This window comes from Stegostoma tigrinum, chromosome 5, assembly GCF_030684315.1.
Source record: "Stegostoma tigrinum isolate sSteTig4 chromosome 5, sSteTig4.hap1, whole genome shotgun sequence".
In the NCBI taxonomy this organism is placed as follows: Eukaryota; Metazoa; Chordata; class Chondrichthyes; order Orectolobiformes; family Stegostomatidae; genus Stegostoma; species Stegostoma tigrinum.
Window position 1 is genome coordinate 43,477,149 of NC_081358.1, and position 13,864 is coordinate 43,491,012.

The 13,864-nt window shown below is 40.6% G+C and overlaps 1 protein-coding gene across 2 annotated transcripts in view; it reads left to right on the forward strand.

The window, feature by feature from the left end:
• Positions 1-13,864, forward strand: part of nfatc1 (nuclear factor of activated T cells 1) — a 249,402-nt gene that overhangs the window by 75,166 nt on the left and 160,372 nt on the right. For both annotated transcript variants that reach the window (XM_048530056.2, XM_059645959.1), the window contains exon 7: positions 12,921-12,976. In XM_048530056.2, the coding sequence (XP_048386013.1) occupies positions 12,921-12,976 (56 nt within the window). The remainder of the gene's footprint in view (positions 1-12,920; positions 12,977-13,864) is intronic.

Here is a 13,864-nt window from a genome sequence, read left to right on the forward strand (position 1 = left end):
CAAAACATGCACGTCTCCAGGAATTGGAGTGTTGGGGGAAATCGCTCAGCAATTTAGATAACTGTTTCCATTGTAGCAGCTGTATCCACTGTTCCAGTATAGGAAATTATATGGAGAAGCCAAACATCTACTCTGTGTGCTTCCTGGATGTGTGTGGACTTAACCTCTGTGGATAGATCGCATTGGAGAAAATGACTGGATTAAACGCAGCCACCTGTAAATATTTTTCCAGCCTTTGTTGGCGAGAGTTTAATTGCCTGAATTTTCTATGATTGTGTGTAATTTTCTGCACAGTTTTGCCAGCAACATTGCTTTGATGTTGAAGGGATCATTGTCTTTGTATAAAGGGTGATCTTCCAAGGACGACCTTAGAATACATTTCTGGGCACAATTCCTCTTCTACTGAGATCAGTGGTGTTTAGAACTAATTATGATTTTGGATGAATTTAACAGAAGATCTCCTATTTATATTTCTGTGTAAAAAAAATTACTTGCTATACCAGAATCTCCATCAATGTTAACTTTAAAAAAAATTAACTATAGTTGTACTATGTGTAGTAAAAAATTATCTATAGTTATAACTGAAGTTTTACAGGCTTTATTGTAGTATTTGAGAACAATTCACCCATGAAATATGCGTCATGGAACAGGAACCAGTACCATTTTATTTTGTTGAGTAATACATTGAAATGGTACCGAAATGAAAATTTTCTTCATATTTTACAGCCAAAAATGTCTAGATATTTTCCACTCTCCTTCATACCTGCCAACAAAATATAGGAAAGCATAGGAAAATATTCCTGGTTTTTCCACAGAATTTACATATGCAACTTTTCACATTTGTTGCAAGAAGTGCTTTCCCTGATCGTTAAATTGTACAATTGACTAATAAAGAACTTTGAGCTGAAACCAAAATTTGACAGTACTTTTGTTACAGACGACTGCCAATGTTTGCTCACAGTCCAACCATTTTGCTTTGAACAGAGCAGTAAGTAATTAAACCATGAAATGGATGAACATAACTTGACCATTCTTAAAACTTTCAACAGGGTCCTTAATACTTAAATTGCATCTCCAATATTACATGTACAATTTTGAACCTGTTTGCGAATGTGAATACTGATATTGCTGGCTTATAGATGTGGTGGATCAAACATAACAATCACAATTTAAAATAGGAGAACATTCATTTCGTGGTACTCAGTGGGATCTGAGGAATCTACATGTTTTTGAGTCTGATTTATAGTAGGCAAACACAGACACGATAGATGACACTACTTGCTTCATCTGACAAATGAAGAAAACAGAACAAAACGGGGCATTACCCCCCCCCCCCACCCCCAACCACGTACCAAAGATAATGATGTGAAGCCAGGAAAACAGATTTTTTTTTTCATTTTCCACTCAATAGGACATTAGCTGAAAAATTACTGACAGCGATGTTAGAGAATGCCTACACATTGTGTTTGTGTGTAGTGTCGACTTTTAAATTCACCTTTAAATTCTTTGTTTAAGTAGCTAGCATCCCCACTAATTATAGACGCTGCAATGTCATGTAATTTAAAAAAAATAAATTCTTAAGACATAAAAGTCATTGGTAAGGTTGGCACTTGTTGCTTTCAGAAGGTGCTAATGACTTGTAGACCAGGTGATGAAGCTGCTTCCACAATGCTGATTTTCAATATTAGACAGTAGGTTTTTAGTATGTTTACCAAAATACTGTCAATTATTTCCACTTTTTGTACATCTGAGCTGTATGTGGACCAAATAACATATGCATTACCGCAGACATGGTATATGAGTTCTTGCCCCCTATTCCCCATCCTGTTGGGAAGGAATGGACAGGCACTCTTAAACTGGAAAGAATGAATAATGAGCAGAAATAGTGAACTTGGTGTACTCATATTCCACTTATTGTAATATTGCAGCACAAAATAAATAGCATAGGGAGGTTACATTTCCTCTTGGCATGAATCCCACAAAAGACAACAGTTTAGAGAAGAAACAGGAATACTAATGAGAGGATATTGTTCACCAGTCAGTTTGCAGAAACGCATGCAAAGCATGTGATGACTTGAGGATGTAGTTAAATATGTTGTGAATTATAGGTGTAAGTGGAACTGGGAATGTTCTCTTATCATTACATACCTGAGCTGTCAAGGTGAATTACAATGCCACAATGATTACTCTTCAATTAATGTTCTTTTAGCCTCAAACAGCAACAAATGATGTGTTGTTGCAGTGACCGAATTCATGGTAAAATGAAGGGCATGTTGCCCTCCTAGAAGGTGGGAAGTAGGGGAAACAATTGGGCAAGTATGCCCTGGAGCAAAACTCTCTCCATGCCACTAATCCTGCAGTGATGTGTAGGGTGAGATGATCCATGGGCAACTGCTTTGCTTTTCCAGCAGTTAAGGACCTTGAATGGTCAGCTATTGGCCACTTTAGAGCTCATGTTTATCACCTCCCCGAATACCTGCTTCCCCAGTAAGTGAGGAAGGTGACTATATTTTCCAAAACCATGATGACCAGCTTTCCAAGTTGGGGGATGTGCCTCTAGTATCTGCAGCCTGGGGAGATAAGGGAGTGGACTTTGAAATCCACCTTGCCCTTGCCCTGAGCCCCCTCTTTTCTTGATCCTCACATAATGAGGATGAAAAAACAATTACTTCTCACCACTGAATTCCCTGAAGGGCAACTGCTAGACTTTGTGATCTGAAAGCTGCCAGCCTCTCGTCAACATCTTCTGTCAGATAACCACTGTTAAAGTCTGAAATAGGATGAGATACAAGTTACTCAAACTTGTTCATGTGTCAGCCCGTGATGAGCAACGTGGTGAATGAACTGATGTGATCTAGACCTGTGGGAATGGTGTCTTAGTTACCGCATTACATACTTGCCCCTACACTTACTAGCTTTTAACAAAGTTCCATTCCACTCCTGCTGATAGAAGACTGAACTGCTGCAATGGAGGAAGAACTTTTCTTACAATGAATGTAACTGGATTAATCAGTCAGGCAATGAACCTGTGGGGGGAACATAAGAAGCAGAATAGGTCCTTAGTTTTGAACCATTTGAATGTTCCCTTTATGTATTTGTTCCAGATTGAGCAATGATAAGAATTTAAAACCCCATAAGACTTAGGATCAGAATTAGCCATTTGATCCATGAAGTCTGTTCTGCCATTCAGTGAGATCACTTTTCTGCCTTTTCCCCATAATTCCTCACCTTTGTCTGAAATGGGTGACTACTTGTGCTGAGATTATGCCCTTTGTCCTTGATTTTTCCACAAGGGGAAACAAATTCTCAACATCTATCCTGCCAAGCACTCCAAGAGCCTTTTACATTTCAATAAGGTTGCTTCACATTCTTCTATACAAGCCCAACTGACTCAAGCTCCGCCCATAAGAAAATCCTTCCATATCCAAGATCAGCTTAATGAATCTTCTCTGAACTATCTCTAATGCTGTTGTCTCATTCAGAGATGGCAAGAACTGCAGATGATAGGAGTCAGAGATAACATAGTATGGAACTGGAAGAACACTGCAGGCCAGGTAGCATCAGAGGAGCGGGAAAGTTGATGTTTTGGGTCGGGGCCCTCTTTCAAAATGGCAATTTCTGAAGAAGGGTCCAACCCGAAACATCAACTTTCCTGCTCCTCCAACACTACCTGGCCCATTGTATCATTGCTTGGATAAGACAACCGAAACTTTTTGGTATCCAGTTGTAGTCTAACTCATGCCCTTGTACAGTTTCAGTAAGATCTCCTTACTTAAACTTTATTCTACTTGAATTAAAGGCCAACATTCCATTTGCCATCTCTCTTACCCGTGAATTTTGTTGTTCAAGTGCAAGGACTCCTGAATCCCTCTGTGCCGCAGCTTTTTGCAATCCTTCTCTACTTAACATTCAGCTTCTCTATTCTTCCTCCATGATTTTCTCTTCAGGAAGCCACAGAGTGTTTCATGTGTTTCTAAGTGCTCTGCTATTACAGCCTTCATAATAAGCATGAACATTTTCACAATGATTGACGTTAAGCTAACTGACCTACAGTTATCTGTATTTTGTCTTCTTTTTAGAATAAATGTATGATACCAACAGTTTTCTAGTCTCTGGGATTTGTCCAGTGTGTAAGGATTGTTGAATAATTATTGCTGGTGAATGCATTGTCTCTGTAGCTACTTCCTTTAATATCCCAGAATGCATCCCATCAGGCCCATGGCCTTTAGGACCACCAGCACTTTAGGCCCATTAGTTTCCCATATGACTTTTTCTCTCATTTATTCAACTCCTCTGCTATTGGCCAGTGGTTAGCACTGCTGCCTCACAGCACCAGGGGCATGGGTTCAACTCCCCTTGGACAACTGTCAGTGTGGAGTTTTTATGTTTTTACCTGTGTCTGCGTGGTTTTCCTCCAGGTGCTCCAGTTTCCTCCCACAGTCCGATGATGTGCAGGCTAGGTAGACAGCCGTGTTAAATTGTGTGTAGTGTTCAGGGATGTATTGATTAGGTGCGTTTGAGGAATGGGTCTGGATGGGATGGTGTGAGGGTCAGTATGGACTTGTTGGGCCGAAGGGCCTGTTTCCACATTGTAGGGATTCTACGGATCTATTTCCAGCTTCTCCATTATTATTTCCCCAGCTTCATTCTTAAAGGAGCCTGTGTTCACTTTGGCCTCTCTCTACCTATTTTGTTAGGATTTAAAAATTTGCTGACTATTCATTTGACCTTCAGTTTATCTTCCCCTTCTTTTTGGTCATCTTTTGGCTTTTAAAACTTGCCCAATCCTCTGGCTTACCACCTCTCACATTATATGTTTCTTTTTCTTTCATTTTGATGCTATCCTTAACTTCCTTGGTTCACAATGGTTAATTTATCCCCTTCCTAGAATTGTCTCTGTCACTATGATATATCTTTGTGAGTAATTAGCTAAGTTTTTAAACATCTGCCATTGTCTAACAACCACCTTTTTTCTCAAAAAAGTTCCTTTCCTAGTCCACTCCAGTCAAGTCTGACTTTATTATTTTGTAATTACTGTTATTTATGTTTAATAAGGTTGTTGCCAGCCCACATTTCGCATTCAGCTTGAAGGCTAAACTCTGCCACGTTGCGGTCACTGTTTCTTAGGAGATCTTTTACTCTGACATCATTTTTTGGACCCTCAACATATTGTTCTAGGAACCTTTACTGAGTAGACTTTAAATTATTTCTTGTGGCTATCTGTGTCAGTTTAGTTTTTCCAATATTCATGAAGGTACAAAGTCACCCATGATTAATATACTGTCTTTTTTGCATGTACCCATTATCTTCTTATATGATCTTTGTGCTATCAGTGTAGCTACTGCTGGGGTCCTTTTTGGATTCCTCCTACCAGCATCATCCTCCCCTTGTTATTTCTTACATCTCTAATCCATTACTAGTTTTCACTATGATGTGGAGGTGCCGATGTTGGACTGGGGTGGGCAAGGTGAGAAATCACACGAGACCAGGTTATAGTCCAACAGGTTTATTTGAAAACACAAGCTTTCGGAGCCTCAGTCCTTCATCAGGTGTTAGTGATACTACCTCTCTCTCTAACCTCTCTCACTGTCCGAAAGCATGTGTTTTCAAATAAACCTGTTGGACTATAACCTGGTGTCATGTGATTTCTGACTTGGTTCTCGCTATCTTAGTTATTCCATCTCACACTGTCAAAGCTATTCCATCACCCTCCTATCCCTGCCTATCATTTCATAAAGTCTCACATTTCTGAATATTTTGATCCCAACTTTGATCTCCTTTTGGCCATATCTTTGTACTGGCTATAAGATCATCACATTGGTCTGTTTGTGATGTTGATTTATTTCTTTCTGGCCAGAATGTGCATTTCAGTAAAGAGCCATTAATTTTGACATAATTACTTTTTTTCCCCCCACTTTTACACTTTGTTGCTGTTTTTAGAAGTTTGTTCACTTTGTACCTTCCTGTGCTGCTCTGGGTTTCATTGAGCAGCCCTTCGATTCAATGCTGCCATATTCTTGTGCTTTGTAAGCTTTTGTTCCCCTCTCCCAAACACCCTCTAATTTGGCTAAACTTAGCATTGTCTAAAGAGTTGCAGTCATTTTGAGTGGATGCTAAGATGGTTTGAGGCTAGGAACAGTTAATTTGTGTGGCTTGGATCTGAAACAGTGATGGATATGAGACCGTGCATTCAGGTGCATTGAAGTTTCAGCTATGCCACCTATGTTCTCCGAACGGTCGGTTTCTGGCTGCTTTCTTATTATGCGTAACTCTGGATTGCTAATGTTTGATTGGAGGTATGGCGCTTTGAATCCTGGAAGGTCCTAGCGGTGGCAAGTAATTACACCACGGTGATTAGAAGAATATGATGAGCGGGGCACCTTCGGAGCTGAAACAACCCCATCGAAGCTGGTACTTGTGACCAAGCCATCCTTTATTTACATGTGCACAGTACTCGACACTGATGCAGCTTCCTCAGAGCTGTGTCTCAGAGTGAACATTCCAGTCTATCTGCCAGCTGGGGTGCCTTGATTGCACCAGGTTAACGGCCCCAATCAGCAAACTCATCTTCCTGGTCTATCTGGCTGACCTTGTTATATTCACTGTGAGGGTTAGTTTGGGATAACAGTGAGAGAAAACCTGCTAGGGATCATGGAAAGGTATCCTGTATTAAATGTGCCAAAAAATAACACATAGCCAGTTTCTGGTAAGATTCAACACAGTGATGTTATAATATCATCGCAGAAAACAGAACACAAATGTGTCATGGTGGCTTAGTGGTTAGCACTGCTACATCGCAGCACCAGGGATTCTAACCTTGAGTAACTGTCTGTGTGAAATCTGCACGTTCTCCCTGTGTTTGTGTGGCTTTTCTCTAGCTGCTTCAGTTTCCTCCCACAGTCCGAAGATGGGTAGATTAAGTGGATTAGCTGTGCTAAATTGGCCATATTGTCCAGAATTGTGCAAGCTAGGTGGACTAGCAATAGTAAAGATGTGGAGAAAGAGTGGACGGGGTGGTGGGTCCAGGTGGGATGCTCTTCGGAAGGCCAGTGTAATAAGTTGAATGGCATCTTTCCACACTGAGCAAATATCTTTTTAAAATAATTATTAGGTGGCTGTATAAGATACAAAAACCCAAATTTGCTCTGTTTACAGAAAAATAATTGATTATTTTTCATAATTTATTTCTGCAAATGAAACAGAGTAATATAATTTCTTGAAGGAAATTCTAATATTTCAGCTCATTCCACATAAAGAGCAAATTATCTGTCTGTTATTTCTCTATTTCTGTTGGGACACATACTGCAGATGCATTTTCATTATAAAAGACGTGATATGCCACTCAAAGTCTGAAATATTTTATCAATGCTTTCAGTTCCTTTTGATGGCCAGAGCAAGTCATGCCGTGTTGCACACAATAACACTTCACTCACTAAAATACTATACAACAAAGTTCAATTCCTTCCAGCAATACTGATGCACAATGATGTGACTTCTTCTCCCTTGTTACTGTTCATTAGGAGTGCCTGAGTGTTTGCCTGACGTTACTGTCAGTTACTTCCAATCATAAGGGGTACGTTTGACCTATTACAGCTTCCTTTATGCCTTAAAACGGGTTTTGGGAAGTAGCGCTATGGAAATCATTCGAGGAAATGAGCTACTAACTTCAGTTATTTAATTTTCAGGCCAACCTGCATTGAAGCAGCTGGGATACTGATGGTTGGTGGGGGTGGGGAGGGCTTTGTTACGATGGGCAAACGCTGGGTCAAGTGATAGCAGGTAAAACCACAGTGGCCATTTTTGTTGATATTGCCATCATGAATTCAACAATCTGTTCTTGGGGTGGTGCAGCTTGAGAGGCTGACCATTTCTTATGCCACCCATTGTTTCAGGGGACATTTTGTTTCTGTGACATTGCATTTATTTTTGCATATCATGGAGTATTACTAAAGTGCTTCCCTGGGGATATATAATGTTTTGAATTTTTATTTTGCTTCTATGAACAATACTTTTTTCTTTGTGGTGCCTCTTAATGGTCCCATCATGGTTAAAAATATATAGTTTAGCAGTAGGAAGGACACACTGAATAGGAGAATAAATAGGGGGCTGATAATAGAGGTGGCATGTGTGCAGTAATCTGTCCCTCCCTGTTCTCCACCACATGCATCCATCTTTTCATCCTCTATACTTCATAGGCTCGAGATATGCCTGCAGCTCTGTTGAGGAGCAGTGCATGTGGAAGCTTGACTTCCCTTCTGCAACAAAATCCATAGCCGATTGCTTCAACTCTGAGTGTTGAATGTTGATTCATGGCCATTACGTGACTGAGTTTCCTCACTTTGAGCTCCTTTAAGACTTCGGCAGTCCAATAAACCCAACTGATTCCATGCTTACAGTTGGGCAACCTGCTGCCTCACAGCGCCAGGGACCTGGGTTCAATTCTACCCTTGGGCGACTATGCACATTCTCCCCATGTCTGCGTGAGTTGTCTCCGGGTACTCCCACTGTCCAAAGATGTGCAGGTTAGGTGGATTGGCTAAGCTAAATTGCCTGCAGTGTTCAGGGATGTGTAGATTAGGTGGGTTATAGGGGGATAGGTCTGGGTGGGATGCTCCAAGGGTCGTTGTGGACTTGTTGGGCCAAAGGGCCTATTTCCACACTGTAGGGATTTTATAAAATAAACACTTCCATGCCAAGTGACCTGAAGCAGAAGCTTGCCAGCAGACAGTTCAAAGTAGTGGGCCACTATTTATTCAAAGGAAAAACTTTTCATTTAAAATTGTGTGTCTGTGTTCTTTTCAGCAGAGCTGCCATGTGAATATGTCCTCTGGATGGAACCATATCTTAGTCTTGGGTTTTCCAGGTGCACTTGGTACTGCCCATTTGTGCTCAATGTGACACCTATTGTCAACCACTCTGTATCAGTGATGCTAGCCAACTACCATTTCCAAATGCATCACCCTTTTAAGGGCCTTCAAGCTATAATTAAGCAGCTGCCAGATTTACCACCCTGCCAACTGGCATGCTGCCTAGAAAGAGTAAGATTAGCACTGGCACATGGCCCGTTCAAATTAAATGACCACACACAGGATGCTGATCTGCATTGTTGGAAGGGAAAGAACAGGCGTTATCTTCCAGAGGATGAGTACCCCAATCTACCCCAAAAACCTACACACTTTCAGGGCCCCAGTTATCTCAAAGACTTAGAAATGGAGTATAGGAACAAGGAAAGCCACATAATGACAAAGTTAAGTTATTAGAGATGGGTAGAAAGCAATTGTGTGTCTCTTTCTGATTCATACCTTATTAGTATCAATGCTCATTTCTTCTGAAGAATTTGTGCAGAGGTATCTCCTGTTCTTGTACTATCCGTTCTCCAGTTTTCCAGTTTCCAAAATGGCCAGTACAGTTTTAGTCTGTGACTTGTTGAATGCTTTTGATGCTGAGACTGGCAGCTTTCCACATTGTACATGACGGTAGGAAGCAGTGGGTGTGCCAAGGGGCCAGGGGGACGAGTTGTGAGGGCAGTAGCTGGCTTTGAGTCTGAGTGTTCAAGGAGAAGGAGTTGCATTAGAGGGGAGGTGTGGGCAGGGAAAGTTTAACATCCAGTTCTGAAGAAGACTGACAGTCAGTTGAACGCATCAACTTGGTTTCTCACTCTAAAGACTCGCCAGATGGGCTGAATATTTCCAACAATGTTGCATAAAAATTTTAAAATAGTGTGGCTAAAATAAGATAGTACTGAGCCTGTACGGAGATGACAGTGAAGTGAAGCTTTACTTTGCTAGTCCTGATCAGATCGCTGTCTTTTGCAGCTTAGTCTTAGGGATAACTTTGATTCGATTTACCAACACTGCCCATTGCCGCTGCTTGACTTGGCAGGACACACGTTTGGAATCAGAGATGCAGAAGATCTCCTTGCTGCTTGCTTGTTCTGCAAGCAGCCTCATGGCTGCATTGGACTATCGGGGGTAGGGAGATCTCAGCATCATGATGCCAGATGCTTTGAAGAACCCACTTTTCAGAAGAACCATTCTTCAGGTGACGCTGCCTGATTTCTCGCCCATACAATTGGGAAACTGCCTGGATGGGGCCCTGTTAGCACTGGTGCCTGGCCAGTTCATTGTAAATAACACCCAATCACATTTTGCCAGCACTACAGGTCTGTCTTCTCTGTGCTCTGGTTGGAAATCACCCCCAGAACCTATACTTGAAGTGTAAAGTGCAGATTCAGGGAACCGAAAACAGAGGACTATTCATGTCTGCTGTGAGTCAGTTAATAGAACTCTAGCCCTCTGAGTCACCAGGTCATGGGTTCATATTCCACTCCAGAGACCTAAGCACATGATTCAGGGTGACGTTTTAGTACAGTTCTGAGAGATTGCTGAACCATCAAAGGTGCTGTATTTTAGATAAGGTGGTAAACTAACATCCCCGGGGAAGATTGTAAAAGATCCCACGGCAGTGTATTGAGGAAGAGAAGTGGAGCATGCCCCGATATCCTGACCAACTTTTATCCATCAATCAACTTTTCAAAAATCTGTTCATTGTCACATTGCTGAATGTGGGATTTTATTCTGGGTGATTTGCATGCACTGTTCCAACAGTGATTACATTTCCACCAAGTATTAAATTGGCAGCAAAGCACCTTGCAGCCTGTTGGATTGGGAAATGTGCTAGACGAAGGTAGTTTTACGAAACTTGATGTGACTCTGTGGGCCCATTAATAATTAGGCTCCATGAGGCACGGTATGAAGAGTACATCCCTAACTCCAAACTCTTTAAAGGCTAGTGTTACTTATTTGCTACTTCAAACCACACCTTGTCCGCCAGGTGGTGAGATGGAATTTGTGCAGGGTACATTGGCAGGAATTCCAATGCCTCCTTCATGGAACCAAGCTCAAAGTTGCATCTTAAATTGGAGGGATTGGGCAGGGAGAATTTTTTTGTTTTGTTTCTTGAGCTATGAGAAGCATTCACGGATGATTTCTTAATGGCTGGTTTCTAATGCTGACACTGCAAAATGTTTGCATTTTGAGGGAAGGAGGAACCTTACTACTTGAATCCAAGAATTGACATGCAGGTATAGCAAGCAATTAGGAAAATAAATTGTTTTCAGCCTTTGTTGCAAAGAATTTGGAAAATAATAGTAAAATCATCTTAATACAATTACACAAGTTATTAGCAAGGTCCCACCTGGAGTACTGTGTGTAGCTCGGTCTCGTTACCTAACAAAAGATACACTTGCCCCTGGGGGGAATGAAATAAGGCTCACTTGACTGATTCCTTCGGGGATTGTTCTAGTTGGAGAGTTTAAATAGGCTAGGTCTGTATTCCCTGGAGTTTAAAAGAATGAGAGCTGATCTAGTTGAGAAATATACAATGTTTGAAGTATAGTAGATGGTGAGAAAATGCTTCCCCTGGCTCGTGATCAAGAGCACTGGTTTCCAGTCTACATATAAAAGGATTAGTTAATCTCGGTAAAAGAAAAATTTCTTTGCTCAGGATTGTACATCTTTGGAATTCTCTACCCCAGAGAGCTGTGGTTGATTAGTTGTTGGGTATATTCACCAATTATGTCAATACATTTTTGGATGCTGAGGGAATTCAGAGATAATAAGATAGTGTGGAAAGTCAGGTTTGTTGCAGAAGATTAGCCATGATGATTTCAAATGGTGGATCTGATTCAAAGGACCTGAAACCTATTCCAGATCCTATTTCTAACATTTTAATCCCTGCTAGTTTTACCAGTCAGTACCTGGGCAGAGTGTTCCACATGTTCCAGCCATTGATATTTCAAGATTGTGGCAGATTCCGCATATGTCAAGCAAGGCCATCTCTTGCCTGAATTAGACTGAATCCTGTTAGGTTGTCTGCCTTACGACCTCTACGATGTGGCTGTGTGATACCATGAGCACAAATGAATCTACAAGCAATGCACAGCCCTATACTCCACCGTTCCCATGTAAATTTCTCACCCTATCAACTTCCCACCAGAGCAAGGCAAATTATATTTGACAATTGAGTGCCAACTCTGTCATCCTTCTGGCATTAATTTTTATAACTCTGTGCTTCACATTTACTCAAATAGCAACTTGCATCTTTATTTATATAAGCATCATGTAAACAATTAATTATGCACAATTAGAATACAATTGTATTGCACTAATAACTTAATGGGCCCCATTTGAAAGCCTTTATCGACAAACAATTACCCTCAGGAAGATCTTAATTGTCTAGCTGTAATAATGGAACTCAGCTGCAATTCACTCAAATTCTCTAACGGAAGAAAATAATTAATCAATTTATTATTACAAAGACAATATAAGCAATGCTCAGAGTGCATTTCTTTTGCACTATTCTAGATAGTAAGGCACTACAGCAGCCATCCCTGCCTGGGAATTTAATGAACAATTCTCCATCTGCAGCAATTGACACTTTTATTCCCAAAGAGTGTTAGGCTTTTGGTGTGCTCATTTGCTGCATTAGAGGAAGTGTGCATCTATACTCACCTACTCTTACATTGCAAGTGTGGAGCAACATGATTATTTTGTTGTGCAAATCAAGACTATTTGAAAGTAAAAGTTATGAAGTTCCTCCATTATGTTGGAAGTGGAACAGATAAGATCATATCAAGTCTAGTTTTGATAACTTCAAGAAAGTGAAGATATTTGAGGTAAATGGTCAATTTAGAATAAAGTCAAACACATTTAGGGGAAAAGGTGCATTCTTGCTAATGTAAGTGTCAATATTGTAAGATAAAGTTATTCTGGTGGACAATAAATCTGTAGTTCTGTTACATTAAGAACTGTAAATTGCAAAAATGTAAGTTACTACTATTCTCAGTATAAAGTCTCCTGGAAATACAATTAAGTGAAATAGGTTTACTGCATCCCATTGAAAAAAGTTTTTTTTTCCAGATGGACATCATGTGTGGGAGACTGAGGCTAAAACAGATAAGGAGTTTTTCAAACCTGTAAGTGTACTCACTCAACTGGTTGTATTCTAATGCTTGTGTTAAAATGTGAAATTTGAATAGAAATGTTAATACAGTTAGTATTCATACTGTTTGTTTAATGTTAACTTTAAAAATAATCAACGTAACACATCGGAAGAAGTAAACAAACAAGACAGTACTCAATCAATGACAAAATATTTGGAAGCTCATATGAACAGAGAGATCTTAGGGTGCTTGTCCACAGATCCCTTAAGGTGGCAGGACAGTTTAATATGGTAGTTCAGAAGGCATATGGGACACGTTTTTACCAGTTGTGGTATAGGTTGTAAGAGCAGAGAGGTCATGATGGAGCCATACAGAATTTTGGGTAGGCAGCAGCTGGAGTACTGTGTGCAGTTCTGATCACCAGACTAGAAGGGTTTTATTGCACTGGACTGGGTGCAGAGGATATTCACCAGGATGTTACCTGGGATGGTACAGTTTAGAAATGAGGAGGGACTGGATAAGCTTAGTTGTTTTCTTTAGTGCTAATGAGTCTGAGAAGGGAACATGATTGAGGTGTATAAGATTGAGGAGCATAGACAGGATGCATACAAAGCTGCTGTACCCCCTGGTTGAAATATCATTAACAAGGGAGCATAATTTTAATGTGAAAGGCAGGAGTTTAAAGGGGTTTTCGACGATGGTGATAGATCCCAGAATGCACGACCTGAGAAGGTAATTGAGACAGGAAACCTCACAACCTTTAAAAAGTATTTGGATGAGCGCTTGAAATGTCATACGATTCAGGTGTATGAGCCAAATGCTGCTAAGTGGGACGAATGTTCATTTAGAGTAATTAGTTGGCACAGACCAAAAGTCAGAAAAGTGTCTCCTGTACTGTACGGTTTTAAGAGGTCATTAATG